At 40.3% G+C, this 16,905-nt stretch overlaps 3 protein-coding genes across 3 annotated transcripts; 1 reads left to right on the top strand and 2 right to left on the bottom strand.

The window, feature by feature from the left end:
• Positions 1 to 5,793: 5,793 nt before the first annotated feature.
• On the bottom strand, positions 5,794 to 11,300 carry LOC131267225 (GMP synthase [glutamine-hydrolyzing]). The gene is made up of 12 exons (XM_058270040.1): positions 11,277 to 11,300; positions 10,135 to 10,248; positions 9,845 to 10,031; positions 9,647 to 9,764; positions 9,200 to 9,356; positions 8,973 to 9,116; positions 8,786 to 8,882; positions 8,150 to 8,709; positions 7,345 to 7,516; positions 7,043 to 7,272; positions 6,763 to 6,954; positions 5,794 to 6,672 (listed from the first exon to the last, which is right to left on the bottom strand). Exons 1-12 carry the CDS (start codon positions 11,298 to 11,300, stop codon positions 6,571 to 6,573), a joined length of 2,097 nt encoding a protein of 698 aa, XP_058126023.1. The 3' UTR covers positions 5,794 to 6,570.
• A 1,973-nt stretch (positions 11,301 to 13,273) lies between these two features.
• On the bottom strand, positions 13,274 to 14,592 carry LOC131267235 (5'-deoxynucleotidase HDDC2). The gene is made up of 4 exons (XM_058270054.1): positions 14,241 to 14,592; positions 13,984 to 14,122; positions 13,760 to 13,914; positions 13,274 to 13,692 (listed from the first exon to the last, which is right to left on the bottom strand). Exons 1-4 carry the CDS (start codon positions 14,283 to 14,285, stop codon positions 13,435 to 13,437), a joined length of 597 nt encoding a protein of 198 aa, XP_058126037.1. The 5' UTR covers positions 14,286 to 14,592; the 3' UTR covers positions 13,274 to 13,434.
• Positions 14,593 to 15,231: 639 nt separating this feature from the next.
• On the top strand, positions 15,232 to 16,293 carry LOC131267234 (dnaJ-like protein 60). Its single transcript, XM_058270053.1, has 5 exons — positions 15,232 to 15,344; positions 15,430 to 15,523; positions 15,586 to 15,755; positions 15,824 to 15,973; positions 16,050 to 16,293. Exons 1-5 carry the CDS (start codon positions 15,289 to 15,291, stop codon positions 16,198 to 16,200), a joined length of 621 nt encoding a protein of 206 aa, XP_058126036.1. The 5' UTR covers positions 15,232 to 15,288; the 3' UTR covers positions 16,201 to 16,293.
• The last annotated feature ends 612 nt before the right edge of the window (positions 16,294 to 16,905 follow it).

Below are 16,905 nucleotides of genomic sequence, written 5' to 3'. Positions count from 1 at the left end.
TACGAGCGCGGGCATACTAAAGAATATAGTTATAAACTTCCCATCGGTGCGTGGAACCATAGCTGTAGGTAGAAGATGAAGAAGATTTGGCTGAGAGACATCATAGGTTCACACAGCGAGGCACTGGCAAGTTTCGAATCAGTTGGAAAAACAAAACTAAATTGTCAACGAACACCAAACACATTGATTGACTATTGGTGCCAAAGGTTCTTTCCAGTACTTTTGGTTCCATTCCAACAGGATTTTTTAAACGCAATGTATTAACCATTTTTGCGTGCACTGGCGTTGCCCTGAGACACCGTCGCGGGTGGTAGAAATTTGAATAGTTTTCCAAATCAAAAAGATCAAATTATTTCCATGTGATAATTCAGACGCAAGCAGAGCAAAAGCAATACTATATCCTAGTTGGAATTTGCACCATCGCGGTTCACGTATCTTTCCGTATTAGCAGAAGAAAGAAAAAAAAATCAGAATTATTTTTACAAAACATTACTGAACAGAAATTATTTCGTAACGAGTGTGTGTAGCCGGCCATTTACGTTGTTAACCTGGCATTTTCAGCAGCAGACCGTTTTGCACCGTATGTACGTTTTAACCAGGTGTGGTGAAGCTGGTTTATCCCGTCCTAATGTCTCTTCGAGTTTGGATTAGACAAAAACCCCCACAAACTTGTTGTCACTGAAAACCCCATCGAGCTAGTACGATGGCAGCCTTATTGCTTTTTGGACAAATACTTATAGTCGTAGCGGTGAACATCGACGAGGGCAAATACGTACATTCCCGGAAGGTTGCGGAAGCGCGACCCTTTCGTAGCAGCACGTGGTCAAGGAAGGGGAAAACAGAATTTGTGCTTCACGTTCGTGTCATCAAGGGTTCTTTAATAATATTCTTGCTGAGACGCGAATAGGCAGTAGTAATCAAATGTCACAACCAACCAAGGGGTAAACGAAAAATTAAAAAAAAAAATGAAATACACACAGAAAGCGCACTGCCAATTTGTATAAAAAAAGGAAATATAATGCATTAGGTAATAAAGAGGCAAAGGCGAGAGAGAAGGGAAACGAAAACTCACCCCGAATCCTCAAAACAATAACCGCAGAAATGGAACTAAGAGGACACTGTTAAAATGCTCTAAGTATCCTTTCATCAGACAGATGGGTGTGTTTAAGTGAACATTAAATACTTTTTATTTTATGTTTTACATCCAAACATTATTAATGTACTATGCTTTCATTTGTTTTGTTATCCCGCTTTTCGTTTGTATGTCTACACCATTCTAAGAAGGAAGATAATTAATTTACAAAGCGTCAATTTTCTTCAAATCAAATAGATTACACTCGTTGTTCTACAGAGCACAAACGTAGTGCATAAATGGCATACAGTTTATCGTGTCGATTGGGCTATAAAGAGTGAGCAGCATTAAGTGTGGTTCGGCGTGTCGAATCCGCGTCCCTAGGTACACCACAAGAAGAGGCAAAACCATTCATAGAAAGCATTTAACTTGATTTTACTACCACAACGGCAAACATATTGCAATACGGTAGAAGAGCTAGGACAAACAGGCAAAATTTAAACTTATTGCTTTTTTCACTAGCATCTCAAAATTGGTTTTGAACGTTGTGGTCAATCTAAATCTAACAAAATTTAAACAAAAATACTAAGGAACAAAAGAACATTTTTTCTGAGTGAGCTCTTTGCGTTAAAAGAATAAACAAACGCTATACGCTTGCCCGTTTACAAAAACAAAAAAAAAAACGGTTAAAAGAAAATGGGAAAAAATATCTATCTGCAGGACACGTGTCGAACATTATGAAGTGAAATGGAAACGAGCATAGAAATATATGGTTAAAAATGTTTGCGAAGCAGATAACACAAAAAAATACACTCATGCACACAAAATCGACAATATGTAAATAGATAATTGAAGCATAACAACTATCTTGATCTAATAATTAGCTAATATAACAAACAAGTAGTAAAAACAAACAAATAACACTCTGCTGCGAAACGCTGAGGGTGACCAAGGGTGCAACACAAAACATACATCTTAAATCGGACAAACCACGATGAGTCCAGAATAGTGAGAAATACTATAAAAATAATTTCTGCCGCCCTTCGATACTCTTGCATCGTTACCGTTAGCAAATCGGGGCACATTATTGCAAACATCACAGCAAGATAGTAAAGCATGGAAAACTCAAACCAATTTTTAAAGCATACAATTGTATGCATTAATACAATGTAATACTGTAATGGCAGATATACAAAAGAAAGCGAACTATTAAATCTAATATGGGTAGAGGAAAAACAAAACAAAACGGTGTAAATGTTGAGTAACCTTAAAAGGTAATGGATCCGGAATCCCTCGTCAAACTTATAAACCCATTTGTTTTTCTTGTACATAACGAATGATTTGTCAAGCGGCAGTGACTGTACACTGTGCATAAAGAGAAATGGCACGTTCGTTTGAATGCATTGGGCATTAACACTATTGTTTTAGAAACATAACAAATAGCTGAAATCCAAATTAAAATGAACAACAAATCAGGAGATATATGATCAATTGATGACAATTAAAACCACAAAACTGGTCGAATTCACAGATTGACAAAACAAAATCGATTCTTTAAACAGTACTATTGCAGACACGTTGGCTTAACGAATGTGTTATTGGTTGGCACTGATGGCGTAACCAAGACGAAAATTATAAGAGATTATGAAAACTGCGCCTAGCGAAAATGAAATAATAAAGCAAGTGACGGAAAGGTGCGTATGCCCAAGATAGAAATGAAAAAAATATGAAACAAAGATAATGGTAGAGTTGTAGGTAAAGTTGGTGAGATAGAATGGCAAGAAATTACGAGTAACACAACAAAAAAAAAATAACCGAACGAACGCTAGAATATGAATCTAGAATGTGTCGTAACAGCCGTTAGCAACAGGAAGAAACAAAAACCAAAATAATAATTAGCAACAATCGTAAATAGAAGCAACAAATAAAAGATTAAAAAAGTAAAGCAAAACGATAAGAAATAATATAAAACCACAGAAGAGTAGAGAACAGTAAGTAGTGCCACGCATCGAGGACACCCTAACATTAAACAAAATATGATTAGTGAAATGAAGGGTGGGGAGAAGTAAAAAAGAACCACAAATTTATTATTGCCGAATGTTGTTTGTTTGGAGTTCGAGTATCAGTGCATTTGGTTTATGTTTCAAAATGCCGAGTCCACTGTTCTTATCCAATACACTTCGCTACTCTCTAATAATAGGATACTAAAGAGATAAGGAAATGGAGGTATGGCAGGAGCGAGATGGCGTTAGAAAACAAAGAAAAAACAGAATTAAGCAAATGCAACCCATGGTCGAATTAGCCTGACGAGAAGCGAAAGACAAAGCACACAAGTACACTATGAAATTCGAAACAGTCGGGCACGAGATGAGGGAAGTGGATCAAGAAAAATGAAAATAATGAAAAAATAAACAAAATATTTAAAAGAAATCAAATCAACATCTTCTCTTCTTGCATCAGCATGTACAGAACACGTAATTTTTGTCCTTAGATTTTCTTACATTACTCTATTTGTTTCTTTTGTTTTTTTGCTATCCGAAAATTGTGTTTAACATTATTGGCCCCCGAGATAGCACCACCAGATTAGTGCTACGGCACCGCTCCCGGCTAAATGCGATTGTAATACGCCAAAGTAAAAGGAATTCTGTAAGGTGTAGATTTTACTAAAGAAAACAAGAAGAAAAATTGAAGAAAGAAGATTCTTGAAGTTCATCATCGCCATGTTTTTTAAGGACCGGACCGAAGGATCAATTAGTCAAATTTAGTATGATGGACTTTCTGTGGGAGTGAGGTGGAATAGGGGATCGCGTTAAACATTTGATTTTTTAAGCTTAGCCTATCCATAATCAGTATGCAACGTTTTGTCCCTGTGAGTGCATCGGATCGTCCTTGAGAATTGATTCAATGTAACTATTTTTTCCGAATCGGCGAAAAAGTGAGATGGCCGAGTGGAATTGAAGATCAATTCCTCCGGTTATTCCTCCTTGAGGGTAAGTGAACATTCGGTGTCATGCCGTTTTTGGTCAAAAACTGCCTACGGACAGCGCTTTGTGGGCAGGTGCGTTGTCATGGTGGAAAACCCAGTGCTGGTGCTCTATATAGATCGCTATGGTCATAAATCGATCAACAAGGTTCAGTTGGCAGACTTCTATGACTAATCAAACCATAGTAATAAGAATTTAAAAAAAAAATGACAAACATCATCAATGTCAATATTGTACAAAAGCATTTAAAAATAGTTTAGATATGTGTTGAACATTGTTATAATATTTTTTAGTTTCAGATCTTAAATTCTATTACTAAGATGATGAAAAGAACTGAAGTTACCAATTTTTAAACTCAAACATCCCTTAATTAATCTAGACGTATACTCATTGTGTTCGTTGATTGTTGACTTTAGGGTTTAAGGTTGTATTTGTCAATTCAACCCCTAACCCTCTCCCTCCGAAGTAGTAGTGGAGACAAACGTTAATTATAAAATAATAACTCGTATTAAAGACCCTCCGATGCAACGATGTTGATTCTGAATGTTTTATTTTTCATGTTTTCATCTTGCCATTACATATAAATAAAAATATCTACTACAGACTTTCATTTATTCTTTATGAAACTGTGGCTCTCGATTCCTGGGGAGCGTCGTTTTTGCAAGACGTGATGACGGGTACATTTAAATATGCTGGTGTTGTCGCAGTGCTACCACCGTCCGACCCCTGTTAGTTTCCTTTAATTTTCGCTGCTGTCGTTTCTTGTTTCGCCTGCACGCATAAACGGATTGCAAAACACTGCTTTTCTGATTTATTTTGTTAGCCCTTTGCTATGTATCTGCTCGATCCTTCTATTTTATTCCTCAATCATATGCTCGCGGCCACTGCGTTTGGGTTACTACAGCCTTACAAGTGTGTGGGTGTGTGTATGTTTTATTCGTAAATGTTTGCTTTACTCAAGATGGGTTTTTTTTTAATTTTTAGTAGATCTTATATCGGTGTGCTGATTCGCGGCATTCCCGGTAGTTGCTAGCTTTCTTGTGTTGAGTTTTCTGTTTTGCATGTATGTTGCCGCTTTCCACGATTAACACTATCGGACTAACAACCAGGGGTCAGTTTTGACCATTTTGTTTATAACCTTCTTTTGTGAGTGAAAAGGTGAACGATAACTTAAATCTGGTTTGTAATTGTTCTACTAATTCCACTTTCTGAAGTAAAAGAAAAATTAAGCTGGTTTTGACAAGCGATTGATTAAAATCATCATAGGTGAAATTTGGTACAGAAAAATCTGATTCTGTAATGGTGGTGAAAAGGTATCATATCAAATATACCGAGAAAGTACACGCCTACATGCTTCTAACTGGAAGATTAATACTATTTGTTTAACAGCGTTGCTTAAGGTCCGATTTCCATTTCTGGTCTTTCTGATCCCAAATATTAAAACGGCAGCACTCTCGTAAAATGAAAGCAATAAAACAAGAAACTTTCGTAAGTACTTATCAAATTCTACCATTTACAAAATTTCAACCGGAAAATGCTTTAAATTTCAAGCGATGGTGTACAAAGATGTCAGGTGTCTATTGTAAGCTAAATAATAAAGCAGCCAAAAATGAATCACTTATCAATCTCGTATAGTTGATGAATAGGTTTGTCATATGTCGTTCAGATCGAGCCAGACATAAGAAAGTCACATAGCTCTTGCTGACCCCTGGTGGAAGCCCGAAGTGACCGTTAGTGTTGGGTTGTGTGTTAAACCACTTTATTCAGTCGAAGAATACCATTTCAAAATGACAAGTGGCAAGCCATCCATTTTGCCCAACTTAATCTCATAATCGGATGTGTAGTTTGTTACATTGTAAATTAAACAAAAAAAAAAAAAAAACAACGTAACACATTTTGAAACTGAAAAAAAAGTATACAAAAAAGAAAAAAGGTAAAAAATAGCTATCGCTATGATTGGAATATAAACCGCAACAACAACCCAACAACCGCAATACATATATTCGCCTCGCGAATGAATAACGACCGGAGCGCGCCATAGAGCCGTTCCACAAACTGTAGTCTTACTTTTGCTGCTTTGTGTCCAACGGGAGCGGGAAAGGGGCAACGAAGTAACAAATGAATGGCAGCAAAACAGTACAAAATCTGACAAAGTTTGACAGCCCCTACGGGTGTGTAGCGTCGCGTCTTGGGACACACCCGGGATGTTTCCTATGAAATGCAAGCCGAAGTAGTACAGGCAACGAACAACCCTCGATCGGGCATACCGCGTACAGATCCGTGGGCGGGCGGCGGGGGAGAGGACAGGGGGATAATGATTGTTACATGTATAGCGCTTGGCGCGATGGTTTAGCAACGATAAACGGTGGCAAATCATGTGGATGACGGTGATGACGACGACGACGACGACGACGACGACAATGATGATGGTATTCCTTTTCATCTAGCTTTCTTTAGCGGGGTTGGTGGCGCCATTAGTGCAAAAAGAGGAGAAGCTGTTCGTCGTAAAGGAAATCATTCCCATTCCGTGGTACCTGGCGGTTTGGACGTCAGGTCAAGTAGCACTCGAGAGATTCCCGGCATCTGGGACAGCTCGTCTACCATTTTTTGTAGCACCTAGAACATTTAATTGTTGCACGTTACACATCCATTTCGCCTAGCCGGTGTTGCCATATTTTTGCGCCTTTCGGTAGCCGGGTTACTTACGCTTGTCGGTAACCGGTCGGTTCCGGGGATTGCGGGTACGCCGGTCATGAAATCGTTTGTAACAAACGGTCGCAACACGACGGATCGCATGCAGGACGGGGTCTTCTGCGCGGGGTCCCGATCGAAGTGTACGGGTATTAGAATGACGGGCATTTGGGAAATTTTGCGCATACATTCGTGATCCATCAAAATCTAAAACCAATGCCAGAGGAGAATAATGTTTGCATCAAGTTCGCAATGTAAAACAAGACAAATCCTGAGGATTTTCCTTCTTTTTCACCTTATTAACGATGTTATCTGCTTGGCGCAGCTGCCACACGACAGCCTCGGTTAGCAACGTGTGGGTAATGTCCTGCACTGGATACTGCACCACATCGCCGAAGATGTAACACACTCTATTTACATTGTGAAGGATGCGCGGTATAAGCTTCGCTAGGAACAGCATATCCTGCCAGTTCGGTTCATCTTTGCTGGACAGACCGACGGCGTAGCTGTACGAGCGCTTGTCGCCTGCAATGAAACAAAATTTGATAAGTCATGAGCGTGTGTGTATATTGAGGTGAGGTTACGATCAGCACTCACCCTGTACGCCGACGCTTCGTATTGGCAGTAGGGTAGCGTTCAATTTGATTTCACTAGAAATACGGCAGAGCTGCTGCTGATCTTCCTTGGTGGTCGTACCGGAGACGCGGTTTAGTAATGCGTGATTTTTCTCTAGCTTGTTTTTATAGTCCACTATTACTTTAACGATTACCTGGAGGAGACAAGGAAAAACAATCAAATCGCATCTCGAACACAGAAGGGAAAATAAAAGAAATTCTCCACGCCGTCGAGGTGATGAGCCACGGTGCTCATGGACGAATTTTGATAACCGGCACTACTAAACAAAACTATAAGTAACTGTTAAAACTATTCCCACGATTTCTGATTCAATTTATAATATGCTGCAACCTCTCTTTTTTCCGATATTGGACATTACTTGATTCAACAGTAAAAACTTCAAAAGTGATAACTGTTTTGAAGCTATGATCATATTAAAAGCTATCGCAAATAGTATGTCAAAGCTAACATCATGTTTTACTCTCATTGCCAAAAAGTTAGAAAATCATTCTGGATGGATAAATAGATAAAATAGTAAATCTATAATTATAAAAATTGATTTTTAGATTCAAAACCAATTCATTGGGCGTGCTTAAAACAGCGAAGTCAAAGCCAATACAAAATTAATGATGCATTAGAATCACCATCAATTTTAGCTACCTAAAATAATAAATTCAAAAGCAACCAAATCTAATTCAAAGTCTAATTCTATTCGAAGCATCTTGTGTATGCAATCGATGCAAATATTAAATGCCGTTGCAACTGCAGTCGAACTTATGAGACATACTTGCGTTTCCGAATAGTCTTTCATGAATGCCTCCTCGGCGCACAGGATCCGAATGGCTAGGCCCGGACCGGGGAAGGGATGCCGCTCGACCAGATGTGCCGGCAGTCCCAGGCTGTAGCCCAACTGTCGCACCTCGTCCTTGTGGAAGTCCCGCAGCGGCTCGATAACGCGGCCCGCCTCTCGCAGCTTTCGGATCAGCTCCGTATCGTTATGGTGTGTCTTGATCGTGTCCGCTTTCGCGCTAACCAGCGTCGAGGCGGATTCGATCAGATCGGGCCGAAGGGTACCCTGGGCGAGGTAGACCTCGTCGGCGTTCAGCTTCATCTCGCGCAGCACATCGTTCGATACCTTGACGAACACGTCGCCGATGATTTTGCGCTTATCCTCCGGGCTGATCGTTTGGCAGAGCATCTGCGTGTCCTGATTGTACAGGGAGCCGGGCACCTTGATCGTGGTCGTGCCCTTCATGAACTTGTGGATCGCATTCTTGACGAACAGATCGACCCCTTGCTCGCGCAACGACTTTTCGACGTGGGCACTTTCGTTCATACGCATAAAACCTGCAATAAAAAAATAAATGGGATGAGATGGGTAAAATCGAGACAACCGCAAGCCCTACATCCAACCATTACTTACCATTATCGATATGGACAGCAATTACTTGTTCCGGTTTTAAGGCATGTCTTAGCAAAGCTGCGCACACAGTTGAGTCAACACCTCCGCTCACGAGCAACTATTAGTGAGAAAACATATGAGAATGAAGCCAGTGTTACAATAAAGTGCACATCACACATTCAGTTCGTACACAGCCTAATCCCCTTACCAACACTTTGCCATTTCCTACGTGTTCCTTAATGTAGTTGATGCACTCTTCCTCGCGGTTACGCATCGTGAAGTTCGGTTGCAGTCCGGCAATGTCCAGCAGGAAGTTAGAGAGCATCTGTTTACCGTTTACAGTTAAATCAACCTGGCGGATGTGGCAGAAATAATAAAAAAATATTAACAATTGCTTGCATGTTTTCCAGGGTTGATATTAAGCAGACACTTTACCTCCGGGTGAAACTGTACACCATAGATGCGCATCTGTTCGTTGTAGACCGCGGCTACGATGCGATTTGACGAGTATGCTGCTACCTTCAACTTGCTGCCCACTTTATCGATACTGTCGCCGTGTGTGAGCAGAACCTTTTGCGATCGTTGCAAACGACTAAAGGAAGAAATACGATATTAAACATTGCATAACTATTTAATTGTAATATTGCAATGGCCTAACGCTTCACCGCTTCGACACGAGAGAGGTAAAAAGAAATTGTTAAACCAGGTGTAGCTTTCTGCAATAAGTTTACAGGCTTGAAAGTTGTTCCTGATTTACAGCGATTAACAGTTGCTCTAGGAGGATTGTATCAAGGATCACCGCAAACTCATAAAATAACCCTTTTCTTATTCCTCCCACGGCGATCACCACCATATCCAGACGCAAGTCCAGCGATCACTCACTTGAACAATAGGCAACTATCTTCCACCTCAATCGTATGCTCTCCATCCTCGCGGACATCCTTTTTCTGTACGGTGCCGTCGAATTCCTTGTTGATAATTTGCATTCCATAGCATATACCTAAAAATATTTTATGATGAAAACCATGTAAAAATTTAGTTAGATAATTTTTTCAAATCACCCGGGCATTTCGTACGCACCTAGTATCGGTAAGCCTATTTTAAAAATATCTGGATCATACTTTGGCGCATCCTCGGCATAGACGGAGTTGGGTCCACCGGAGATAACAACTGCTCGGTAGCCGAGTTCTTTTAGTCTTAAGGCAGATGTTTCCAGAGGTAAAATATCTGATTTTACACTCAGTTCGCGCACCTTCCGATCGATTACCTGCGAGTGGGAAAAGGGGACAAGCAAAACGGGCGTTTGGTGATGGGATCAATGCTAGAGTGTGAGGGTCGATGAAAAAAAAAAACGACCGTCTAAAACATACCTTTCCATACTGTGATCCTGCGTCCAGGATTGCTACTCGATCATTATGTAACCCGCCGTTCTCCGTGGGGCCAGCGGATTTATTCATTGAACTCATTTCTGGATCGTTGCAGCACTGAAAGTAAAAACCAAACGAACGATCAGTTTCGATAGTGGTATCGATCGGATTGATCCGGTGCGCATGGTATGGTTCTAGCGGTGGTGGCAACAGCACTTTTCGTTATCACGTTTGTTTTTTTTTTTCTATATTTTGCTGATAATAATCCACGGATGCTAGGTCATAGAGTGGTAAAACATCAACACCTCGGTGGTGCACGTTGTTATGAAATAAATTAGATTAGCTTCTAAATCCATAACGGAGGTTTCGGCGGCATAGTACGAGCAGATTTTACTACACTATTGGCACATGAAGGCAACATTGAAGTGAAAATTAGAACATTTATGTGGCTAGCGTTTAATACATTATTTGAAACATTAATGCTGTTTGGGGAAGTCCAATGCAAGTGGGTGGGAACGTTAGTTAGTAACATCACGATCTAAACCTTTCTAGAGTCAAAAGGAGTAGATATTTTTCATCGGAGCACCACGGTTCAGACGAAACGGCTACCATCGACTAATAAACAATTTGTCACTTCTAGGTTATGATGTGTAGTAAATCCGTGTCCCAGCGGATGACACGGTACATTTGCTGCATCCTGCGAAAGCAGTTCGTCGTATTGTCAGATGATACGCCAACGCAGAACGAACGTGGTGCTCCCTTTGGAGGGACTGTAAACATCGTTGGTACTCTGCGAAACCATGACCGGCCATGGGGTGATGGGATGGTGTGCTGCATTTTTGCTCTTTAAGGTCACCGTGACCACCATGCAGCTGCAGGGTGAGAAGAAGAGCGGTGCAGTATAGTAGTGCGCATACAGCACAAGGTACACAAGCCAAAGGAAACGTAAAAGTGAATGATGAAAACACGCAATGGCACTATTTTACAGATGACACACTCGCGGAGCTACAGACAAAAGCAAGGATCTGTTTTTTTTATTCTATTTGTTCGGGTGGAAAATGATTAAGCGTTTGTTTTCCCTCCCCCTCGGGCAGGCCTTCCGTGTGGGCACGCTGGAAGGTGGCGCCGAAGGGTGTAATATTTACGCGACAGAAAATACGTAAGAACATCCACACGGGAGGAGTTTTCGATGGCCCGGATATCCGATGTTGGCCTGTGCTCGGTTTTTCTTTTATGGCGACACTAGTTGACGGCGACGAAACAGATAACTCGTCTTCTTTCTTTTTGTTTTTGTTGTTGACGGACCAGCGCCTCCTTCGGTCCAAATCGGTGCAAAATGTGGCCGACCACTACGAGTGGCGGTAGGAACAACTCCGGACGGCGACGATCAGCTACGGAACGTAACCGCCGAGGAGTTCGGAAAGATAAAAACAAGCGGTGGTGGTGGGCTGCAATCGGCACGGTTCCAAAGCTTCCGAAACGTACGCTTGTTGTCCGCCGACCGCGGACGTGACGACCAAGTTTGTGCTTGACACCTACGAGATGATGGGGGCCTGCTTGGTTGCGATGCACCTGATAGTTTTCCCGATTGTCGTCGCTTGACAAAAGTGCATCACTCTAGACCGAATTGATTAGCGCACCACCAATACTTTGCTAGGTTTCGTGGTAAAAGGAAGAAAATGTGAAAAACCTTTTCTTTTGCACTTTTGTACGAAGGATAGGATTCGCCACACCACACAATACTACTGTAACCAAAGCAATGCGAACTTCCGAGCTGTCATCTGACCTGCCATTTGACGGACTTATGACAATTCGCCAAAATGCTCGAGACGACAAAAAGCTGCGCTCTACTCCCGTGTGGGTTAATTGAGTTGCAAAAATGTGCACTGCCAGCGATTCTAAACACAACTCCAGTACATTTCATTCATGAAACCGGAGATGCTTTCGGGGTAGACAATAGTTTTACTGCGCTTCTTCCTTCTCTTCCCGCTGTTTGTGTGGTTATCTTCACCGCAGCACCATACGTGATAGGTTTTTGAGAAGCGCATCTCGAAAGGACCATTTACCTTTTCAGCAGAAATGCTTGGAACGGACCACGTTGACCCGCAAATCTTTACCACGGTTCACAAACCGGACCTTTTGCGGGAAGGAAGCGAGAAACCGTAATATCTTCGTGTGCTGACGCTTCACGCTGCTCGCCACTTTCTTATTTGACAAATAACACACTTTGCTTGGTCTGGTGTCGATCAATTCCACACACACCACTCGGTCACGCCGGCTCCGCAACGATGGCAAAGATACTGTATTTTATGAACTTTTATCGCGATGCTGCACTTTGAGATGTTTGCATGTTCAGCAGCAGGTTTCACTATTCTTTTTCGTTCTGATACATCTGAAACGGAAAAACGCCGTCCAACGTACTGCGGCAACACGATTAGGGATGCGTGGTTGGAGCTGGAACTGATTGGTTCAAGTCCGATCCATACAGGCAGCTCCTCACTGAATTGCTTCTCAGACCATTCACTCAAGTGGCTTTATTCAATGATCGTTTAGATCGAAAACTGTTCTTTCTTATGAAAACATCACTTTTGTATTGAAAACTAACTAAAATTTCGAGAAAAGAAACATCAATTATGTTTGACTTAAAGCTCTGAGATAACTAATTTTGCTCCTTTGCTGCTCGAAGCATAAAGACTTGCTACTCTAAAACAACTGAAATAATTTCAATAAGTTTTTCTGGTCGATGAATAAAATTTGAAGATTTGGCCTTTTCTCCAGAACCGGAGCATTTGAAACAATCCACTCCATTGTTGGATCGGTGATTAAACACTAGATCCGTTCCTGGCTCTTCAGTACCCACCACTAAGCAGCAGTGGTTGCGGGGCAAGGTTACTAGTAAGAAGTAAAACTACTTTCAATACAGCTTGACCATATCAATCTTAAATATTCTGTAAAAATCGAAAGTTTGAATTGTCAGCTTACTGTGTAAAGTTAACTTTTTCATATATCGTTTTCTCGGTATAGGAGGAAAGTGTGCTAATTTTAATTTTCGTCATTTATCTGCATATAGGAATCCAAATTACCCCAACCCAACGGCAAGTGCTTTATTCAAAATCTTAAGACAAGCAAGACAATATTCAATGGTTCAAAAGAGAAAATTTATTATTGGAAAAGTAAGAACTAGCCTGAATATTGAGTAGGGTCAAGCCAAGCAATGCAAAGACATAACACCAGCACCCGTAACCTAAACAATTCACTAACAGGAGTACAAAGATTGTTTAAATTAACTAAGTTTTGTTCGCATTATGGATTGTGCTTCGTAGAATTGTCACACGGATTGTGTGTTGAAACTGCAGGTATCTTTTCGCGCTGCTCCTTAATTGCATTAACGATATCGACCACAAGCGGATGGGAAAATTTATTTTCCGTTGAATCAAAAAACTCTTGCAGTTGCTTGGGACAGTTGTCACGTTTTTCATACTCAAATGCCTGCATTACCATATCCAAACGATCAAGATCCTTCACAAACTTTGCCTCTGGCGTTTTGCCTTCTTCATACTCCTATAAAAGATTAATCAATTTCATTTACAGTACCGAATACTTATTGCCACCGGCCTAATATACTCACATTGAATAGTGCCATCAACCTGTCCCTATTTGGACCAAGCAAATTGGCTATTTCTGTCATGGCAGAAAATTCTTTAAGAAGTTTTTCTTCACGCGAAACACCGCAGTATGGTGTGATATCGCCGACAACACCTTCAGCTAAATCATGCACCAGCGCTAATTGAACAGCCAAAATAGAGAAGATCAATATGCGGACATGACGATTTCTTTTAAGAAGTTTCTTACACATTTCCATCACACGTGTGCGGTCAAGTCCGTGACAGTCTTCGAGAAAAAATGACATCATTGCCATCCGGTACATGTGGCCTGACACCGTTTCGCATTCCTTAACTTTTCTTATTACCCATCCAGTGCGTTTTAAATGCTAAAATAAAAGAATAAGTTCAATACATCTCATATTAAACAGCTGCTTGGCTTTCCACACATCAAGCCATGCGTTTCCATGTCTAAATCGTCTAGTAATTGATGTCCACTCTCCTTACCTTCACATTTCCCAACACTTCCATAAATTTGATGTAGTTATTCATTCCAAGGTTTTGTTAAGGCTTTAACACTGCACTAGAATGGGTTTCTACAGGTTTAACGTAAATGGAATTTCTCAATCAAACCTATCCAATCGGATTTGATAAAAATAACAACTAGGTCAGGTGGTGTGGTAGGATTAGGATGAGCTACCACATGAAATTGGTCACACCAAACGATTGCCTACGCTATTGACAAACCGGGGCATAAATACTTAAATAGAAGATTATACACGTGAACTACAATAACTAGCCTAAAATTATTAAACTCTAGAACCCGACTGATCTTGTTGTTTTCATATTTCCACACCGGTGTTTGTCACACAGTCTAGTGTTGGCAAATTCGAGATTCAGAAGATTCAAAGACGTACTCCCTTGACGGATTCTGTCGGACTTGAACCTATTTGTCGGATTCGAACTCAATGTGACTCAGTGCAGATACGATGCGAGTCGAATTGGTCACGATTCGATGAAATCGAGTAAATCAGCATTTTTGTTCATATTTGCAAAGAAGGCAAGAGAAGGCTACTGTGAAGTATCGTGTTGATAACATTTTATAAGAAGAAGATTGTTTTTTATACTTGAACCATTCAATTAATTCACCAAATGATAGAAATATTCGGCAACTTGGATAAGCCTACGCGGTATGCCAAATTAAGATTTGGAGATCCGGATCTGATTCAAGAGATTCGAATCCCTCCAGGGATTTCGTTTTCCCACCACTATTTGTCACGCGAACTTGGCAAAAGCGGTTTGGATAAGCAATAATTTGAAACACTTACAATTACATTAAATTACAGTGATTATTATCAATCATGGATGATAGAAAAAAATAAAAAAAATTCATTTTAAGTGGTGCGTAAATCTTCATTCTTCAACTTGTGTTCAATCAAATATTCTGCACTATCTTATGAAGAATTTAACGCCCTACTATAACCCTGCTTAAAGCGTCACAGCTGATCAAAGTGTAAATAGACTGATAACTTGTATTCGAAACGATCTGTGCGCGATGCTAAAGATTTCACAACAGAGTAGAGTTTACAGAGCTATCCAAGCACAAGTGCGGTGAGTGTTTATTAAGCCTCCTGGAATGTATCTGGAATATTTAAATTGTCGATAACTCTAATCAGCGTCATTTATTTGCTTATAGATTCGCTCATCGAACTCACTACAATGTTCTAAAACTGCAACCCGATTGCTCCACGAGAGATGTACGAGCCGCTTTCATTCAACTTTCGAAAGAGGTAAACTACGCCGTGAACTGATGCCGTGACTTGTTTTAGACAATGAAACGATTTCATTTCAGCTGCACCCTGATGCGAATGTTAGCAACAAACCAAAGCAAAATGATAAATCGTTCATTGAGCTGCTTGAAGCATACAAAGTCCTCATCAAACCCGAATCTAGAGCGGCGTATGATTATGAATTATCGGTGAGCAAGCATCCTGATTTTAATGGGCAGCAGATTTTCCACAGGTAGAGTATACGTCACCTTGTAAGGATCTACATAAGTACGACCCTTTTAACACACGTTTCATGTGCAGACCATGGGCTGAGAATAAAGAGCGTTATAGCAACGCAGATCAACCCTACTACGGAATTAAAGGCGTTAAGAAGGTGAGCAATTGGACAATTGTGCTATTTTGTGGAATCTTTATGCTCATCGGTATTGTGCTGCAGGCCGTAGCTATCAGGTAAATGATAAACTTAATACCAAACGTTATTATACTTTTATCGCGGGTATTCCCTCTTTTCTACTACAATTATCAGCAAATCGTTTACCTTCAAACGAGATCAGCTGGACGAATTCTCAAGAAAAAATGCGATCACGCATGCCGGAGTGCGGGAGGCTGCGGAGAAATATGGCAATGAGGCCCAAATAGAACGCATGAAAGCAAAGCTGAGTAAAGAAAGCATATGATAAAAGTGCATGTCACGCAAGTGTAGTTTTGTAAAAATGTTTTACGAAGAATTGTAATTGAATTGTAAATAAAAAAAAGTTGACTTTACAATAGGAATTGATTTCTAACGGATATTTGATCTTGTGAAGCTTTCAAACTACAGAACATTCGATAAAAAAAATTGCTAAAATAATTTCAACATAGTAAAATTATTATTTGTGGGCTATTTTAACAAATAATCCTGAAAATTGCTTTTCATTCAATTTTTTTGTTTTTCTTTTCACTCTCTCAAATTAGCGATATCTTTTAATTTTTATTTACTTCACCCATATCCATCTTACTCTAGATGAGATTTTAAGTTCCAAGAACAAGGAACATTTACCACAATTTGTATGTGACTGAATCAAAATTATTTGTTTGAAAACATTACCTTTTCCTTTCGAATGTTTATTGTTGTTGAGAAGGATTTGTTGTTTTTTATCGAATGTCGGAAGTCTTGTCTGGAAAAAGAAGTTTTTATTGAAACCACTTTGTTCGAAAAATACTATAAGGTTCTGCGACACCTTTAGCTTTTGAAGGGAGAACAAGTTTTACTCGTAACACTCAGGTTTTATATGCAAGAACAATTTTGTAATTTAAAGTAATGTATTGAGCTTACTTGGGGCAGGCGCAGCGGAAGCGCGAGGAAACACCACGCCACGGGTGTGGGATCGAATCTCGAGTCT

Source organism: Anopheles coustani, chromosome 2, assembly GCF_943734705.1.
Source record: "Anopheles coustani chromosome 2, idAnoCousDA_361_x.2, whole genome shotgun sequence".
NCBI lineage: Eukaryota > Metazoa > Arthropoda > Insecta > Diptera > Culicidae > Anopheles > Anopheles coustani.
This window is presented reverse-complemented; position numbering and strand designations above follow the sequence as displayed.